Consider the following 6087-nt stretch of genomic DNA (forward strand, 5'->3'; position numbering starts at 1 on the left):
TCCCAGGAGCAGATCCGCAGGGAGGTGCAGGTAAGGGGGGGTCTGGGGCATGGGGCTGCCCACCCCCCGCCCCACCCCAACCCTGGGGGACGGGGGATTTGCCCCGGGATGCCCAGCATCGTGGGAGCCTCGTGTCTTCCCGTCGCAGGATTATTATGGCACCGTGCTGCAGAGGTCGGCAGATCTGCAAAGCAACGCCTGCGTCACCCGCCCGCAGCCCTTGCCTGCCGCCGCGCGGGCGGCTCTGGAGAGCGTGCACGAGGACGTGGCGTCCAGGTGAGCCCGTGCACTCGCCCCAATGCCCTGATGCTGCTGCCTCCAGCTCCGCCCCTTGCGCCGGCGCCTGATCCCGGGACGTCCTTCCCGCAGGTACTACGGCTGCGGCCTGGTGATCCCCGAGCGCCTGGAGGGCAGCCGGATCCTGGACCTGGGCAGCGGGAGCGGCAGAGATTGCTACGTGCTCAGCAAGCTGGTCGGGGAGAGCGGGCACGTCACCGGCGTCGACATGACCGCCGCGCAGGTGCGGCTTGCCGTGCACGGCGGGCTCCGGCACTTTGGCCCGGGTTCCCGTTTGCTCTCGGGGTCGGAGGCCAGGATTCAAAGCTGCTGGGGACGGGGGAGTTTGTGCCGTTCCTCGGGGTCCCTGCGGCGGAGGGTGCTTTAGGAGGCAGCTGGGGTCCTTCCCCGCAGGTGGAAGTGGCGAGGAAACACATCGGCTATCACACGGAGAAGTTCGGGTACCAGACACCAAACGTCGACTTCCTCCAGGGCTACCTGGAGAGCCTGGGAGACGCCGGGCTCCAGGATGAGAGCTACGACATCGTGATGTAGGTGCCGTCCCTGCAAGGGGGGGTTGGTCCCTGGCCGTGGATGGATCGTGTCTCCCCCCGGGGCTGCAGCTGCCCTGTGTCCAGAGGGCTGCTTGCTTCCTCTGTAAACTCGTGTCCGGTTGAAATCCGGAGGCTAAGGAACCGGTCGGTGGTTGTAACAGAACGGAGAAGAGACGACTTCAGCGGGGATTTGGTGGCAGCTCACAAATAGATCAGGGGCGAGGCAGACAGCTAGCCAGCAAAGCACCCCCAGGGAAAACCAGGTCATAAGCTCCTAGTGACTCATAAACTCGTGTGACCGGACTCTGGAGTAGACTCCCAGCAGGGGCGGTGCAGGGCATCAAAGGCGCCCGCGCTACCCAGCTGCAGGGTCGGATGGGCTGCCCGGGGCCGCTGCGTTTGTCTCTTTGCTGAGCTTTTATCTCCTCCTCAGCTCCAACTGCGTGGTTAACCTCTCCCCCGACAAAAGGGCCGTTCTGCAGGAGGCTTTTCGAGTGCTGAAGGTAACGTCGGAGTCTTGTGTGTGCGTGCACGTATGTGTCCGTGTGTGTGTGGGCATGCACATGTGTGCATGCACGTGTCCATCCCCTTACTGAAGCAGCTGGCACCAGCCACTGCCAGAGGTGCACAGACCCTCGCTTGGTTTCTGGCCTTTCTACCACGTAATAATTAGCAACGGCTGGAAGCCTCGTCTAGCGGCCTGGCAGGAATGAGCTCAGCAACGAAGCGCTGTTGCCAAGCTGGGCCACGGCCTCAGGCTCGCCCTCCCTGCTGCGCCGTCCCCTTGGCCGTGCAGGCTCTGACGGTCCCTCGTCCCCCTCCGTGGCCTTGTCCAGGGCCGTAGCCGTAGCCGCTTGGTGCGTCTAACCCACGCTCTCTTCCAGCCGGGGGGAGAGATGTACTTCAGCGACGTCTACGTCAGCCAGGACCTGCCTGCGGACGTCAGGAAGCACCGCGTCCTCTGGGGTGAGCGGTGGGTTTCACCTGGGGCAGTGCGGGCTAGTGGTCGCCTGGATTCCCTGTACGATGCCTGTCCTGGCCTGTGCCCGCAGGCGAGTGCCTGGGAGGAGCCCTGTGGTGGAAGGACCTCTACCGGATCGCCCAGGACGTGGGCTTCCGCCCCCCGCGCCTGGTGACCGCCAGCCCCATCACCATCGACAACAAGGCCCTGGAGAGCGTGGTCGGTGAGCCAGAGCCCTCCCCTGTCCCTGGCAGGGAAGCTGGAGCAGCTGAGCCGTGGCCGGGGTTCAGACGCTAGCCGGGAAGCCGGGCGCTGCAGGTGGAGGCTGGGACCAGCGTCTCGCGGCTGTCATCCGCTGCGAGCAAGCGCTGCACGAGGGAGGCTCTGGCAGCCCCCGCACCCTTGACCTTGGGCCTGGGGACGCACGTGCAGAGAGTGCCTGGCTTGGGGCCGGGGTCTGGAGGCCTGGAACAGGAGACATGAAACATGGGCCAGGCGCGCAGAGCCCCAGGGGCTCGGGCCCCGTTACCCAGAGATCCTGGCTCCGGCGGGAGGCAGAGTTGGCTCCGGCCCCCAGCGAAATGCAGCCACTTCTGGGGTGGGATGTGGCCGCTCTTTACAGCACGCTTCGGCCCTCCGGCCTCACAAAGCCCAGCCCTCCTACAGGCCCCGCAGAGTCCACCCAGGTCTGAGCATCGAGCCGGGGCCGTTGCAAGGAGTCTGCGGCAGTGACTTGGCCACAGGACCACAGCTGGTGGCTGTGCTGGTGCTGCACGAATCGACGTGGAGCTGGCTCCTCTCCCAGAGCCTGGCCGGGGGCGAGCAGGGCATCGCTCTGGAGACCTCACCTCCATCTCCTGTGCCTGTTTCTCCCCTGGGCAAAGCAGTGGGAGCCTGGGGAGATGTGGCGGCGGGTTGGCACCGAAGCAGGCAGCGTGGGTAAAACTAACTTCTCCCTTCGCTCTCCCATCAGGCGACTGCCGGTTTGTTTCTGCGACCTTCCGGCTCTTCAAAGTGCCCCCGGCGGGTGCAGGCGGGCGGTGCCAGGCCGTCTACAATGGCGGGATCCCCGGGCATGAGCAGGAGCTGGTGTTTGATGCCAACTTCACCTTCAAGGTGAGCAGGGAGCCCCGAGACCCAGCGCCAGGGCTGGGGGTGACTTTGAGTGGGCTGGGGCCACGGGTTGTGGTGTGCGGGGGGCTGCTCCAGTGCCACCACGGGGTCTGCCGTGTTCTCTGCGTCGCACGTGACCGTCCCCTCTGCCCCACAGGAAGGGGAGCCCGTGGACGTGGACGAGGACACTGCCGACATCCTGCGAGGCTCCCGGTTCGTGGAGATGTTCCAGATCCGGCCTGGCAGCGGGCAGACCCCGGCAGCCGGGGGCTGCTGTCCGGGGAAGGCTCAGGTGGGTGCCGGCTGCTAGCCCCGGACTCACAAAGGTCTTTTCTTGGCCTCTGTAATGGCTGCCATGGTCCACCCCAGAGGCGGTTGCATGGCAGGCGTGGGGAACCAGCCCCGCAGCATGTTGGGTAACGGCGAGGTGCGGTGCAGCCGTGCACGCCCTCGTGCCCTGGTGGGGTGGGATTCAGGTGGGCACGTGCTCTGGGAAGGGCATGTCCTTCTCCCTGCTGAGCACAGCCAGGCTGGGCAGCCCGGGACCACGGTGCTGTGCGGTTGCGGTCCTGGTGCCAGACCCTCCCCAGAGCTGGGGTGTCCGGCCCTGGCTCTTCGGCAGCCTGGGGTATTTTGGCAGCCCTGACTCTGGCTCGTGCGCAGCCCTGACTCCGCAGCCCAGAGCAGGGTTATCTTCCAGGACCTGCTCTCCTCCTCCAGCCGGCCGGCCTCCCCCAGCTGCAGCTCAGCCCGGCCCGGGGCCGCAAGGGGGATGATTGACTGGGGGGAGATAAAGCCAAGCAGCTGCACATCCCAGAGCTGCAGCCTTGGGCTCCCTGGGGTGGGCAGACAATGTTCTGGGCTCTTCTCCCAGCAGGAGGTATAGCTCAGATAAGCAGCCCGGTGGAGGAAAGCCGGCTGCCCTTCCAGCAAAGGGGCCGAGGCTCCCTGAGCGAGGGCCGGCTGGAGCAGTGGCAGGGTGTCTCGGGGCTGGCAGTGGATGGGCGAGTGGCCCAGTGCATGCCGCAGCCCTGCCTTCTCCGGAGGTGCACGCGGGATGACACGAAGGACACGAGAGGCACCAGCCTGGGCACACACCCGTCCAGCAGCGGGGAGGGGGTTCCCAGCCTGGATACAGGAGCTGTGCCTGGCGTGAGGTTTGCTGCCCGGGAGGCTCGTTTCAGAGCCACCTTCCCTTGCAAGCTAGCTGGCAATTCAGTAGAGGTCCCCTGTCCCTCGGGACTCCTCCAGGCCCTTGTAACTCTGAAGTCAGGCTGGGCTGAGACAGAACAAGCCGCTTCTAGGACGTCGTGGGGGTGCATTACTCTATCCCTATCTATGCCCTCGCTGCCTGTGAGCTTCTGGCCTGACAGGCCCCGGGGCCCTGCATTGAGCCGCATGCCCTGTGGGTGACTTTCCAGCCTCGAGGGCCAGGGCCAGGGCCAGGGCCAGGGTCCGGACGTGGCCAGGGCAGGGGGCTCGTGTCAGTCAGTTGCTCACGGCCTTCCATGGAGGAGGTCATGGCCACCTCAGTTCTGAGGGGAAACTGAGGCACAGAAGCAACCAGCCCAAGGCTGCTCAGCTGCAGAGCTGGGCACGGAGCCAGCGGCTGGGCTCTGACCGTGAGACCCTGCTCCTCTCCCTGACGTGCACCGGGCTGGCGCTCCAGCCTGCTCCCCGCTGTCCGGCCCGGTGATGGATGCGCCCGTGAGGCACGGGGGCCGCACATTGCCCTTGCCTCGATCGCTATCGCCAGGGAGGCCGAGCCCTGCCTAGGAAAAGAAAATAAGGATACCCTTGGGCTGGAACATCGCCGCGTCCCAGGCAGCCGGCTCCGGCACGTCCCCCCGGCTCTGCTCCCGTGGGAGACGTGCTGTTATAGGGTCAGGAGAAGGGGGACGCGGGGCTGGGGCTTGTGCCGTGTTACCAGGGAGGGGGATGAACCTTCTCTAAGGCCTGGAGGCTTCCTCCCAACTGAGCTGGCTGCATCAGGGTGTCTGGGGGGAGCTGGTCATTATGCATGTGTTTGGTTGCCTCCTCCTGGAAGCGGACGTGCTCCGCTAGCAGTCAGACGGGCGTCCCCGATGCCAGGCACCCTCCCAGCTTGGCAGTGGCGGGCACAGTTGCTTGGATGCTTGCAGGGGGGCCTTTGCCAGGAGTGCTAAGTGCTCCTGGAGCCACGGCTGCCGGCTCCATCCCTCCCGCTCCCCAGGGAGAGGGTCAGAACGGGCTCCTTGCACCGGCCAGGAGCGGATGTCCATGCTCGATGAGGCCAGAGGATGTTCAGCAAAAGGGGGAAATTCCCAGGCTCCCCATGCCAGGAGGTGTGGGGGCTTCCAGCGCTGCCCCCCAGCTTGACCTCAGCGGGTTGTGCGTTTCCTTCCTGCAGGCGAAGATCCTCGATCCGTTCCAGTTAGCAGAGCGGTTGGCCCCGAAGGGCCCTGCCCCGGTGCCGGCCAGCTGCTGCGGCCCCTCGGGGTGCAGGTGAGCGGTGGCCCCGCGGCAGACCCCAGCACAGCAGAGGCGAAGCATCCGGGGGAGACTGCGCAGGGCTGTGCTGCGGCTGCTGGGTTGGAGCCCGGACCACAATAAACCCGGCCCCGGTGCGTGGCTGTGCCCGGTTGACCTGCCTTTCTGTTCGCTTTATGGAGAAAACCGGTCTGTGTCGGGTCTGGAGGGAGCAACTCTGGGATGGGGGGCCCCGCTCTGGCCCCTGCTCTCGGGGTGTCCAGGCGATGGGGGCTGGCCTGCATTAGGCAGAGCTGGGCAGCAGCACCCCTAGGACAGACTCAGCCTGTGGCAGCTGGATGGGAGGCTGCCGGCTTCACCGTGCAGTGCACGCCTTGGGCTGGGGGCCAGCGCCAGTGCCCTGACTCCAGAAGCTGCTGTTACGCTTGCAGCTCCTTTGTGGCACCAAGCCTAGCACCCCTGTTCCCCACAGGGAGAGACCAGTGTCGTGGTTCACTCTTCCCCGTGGTGTGGGAGGACTCGGAGCCAGGATCTCCCCGGGAGGTGGAGGCTGGCGGGTGACTCGAATGCGGAGCAGCACTGAGCTTTCCCGTGGAGCCTGCGGCTCGGCTGTGCTGCAGGTGGCTGATGCCGGAGCACCTCGAGCCTCTCCGGCACCGTCCCTGAGGCTGGCTGGGGGGTCCCGGGGCAAAGGCGGGCTCGGCCCTTTGCCAC

At 66.1% G+C, this 6087-nt stretch overlaps 1 protein-coding gene across 1 annotated transcript in view; it reads left to right on the forward strand.

Annotated features, from left to right (window-relative positions):
* Positions 1-5527, forward strand: part of AS3MT (arsenite methyltransferase) — a 6840-nt gene extending 1313 nt beyond the window's left edge. Inside the window, exons 2-11 of the mRNA XM_006021314.2 lie at positions 7-30; positions 149-276; positions 370-520; positions 691-827; positions 1264-1333; positions 1715-1796; positions 1883-2014; positions 2765-2907; positions 3062-3196; positions 5294-5527. Coding sequence (XP_006021376.1) covers positions 7-30; positions 149-276; positions 370-520; positions 691-827; positions 1264-1333; positions 1715-1796; positions 1883-2014; positions 2765-2907; positions 3062-3196; positions 5294-5392 — 1101 coding nt within the window. The 3' untranslated portion in view covers positions 5393-5527. The remainder of the gene's footprint in view (positions 1-6; positions 31-148; positions 277-369; positions 521-690; positions 828-1263; positions 1334-1714; positions 1797-1882; positions 2015-2764; positions 2908-3061; positions 3197-5293) is intronic.
* Positions 5528-6087: the final 560 nt, after the last annotated feature.

The sequence above is a fragment of the Alligator sinensis genome, unplaced genomic scaffold (assembly GCF_000455745.1).
Source record: "Alligator sinensis unplaced genomic scaffold, ASM45574v1 scaffold61_1, whole genome shotgun sequence".
Taxonomy (NCBI): Eukaryota; Metazoa; Chordata; order Crocodylia; family Alligatoridae; genus Alligator; species Alligator sinensis.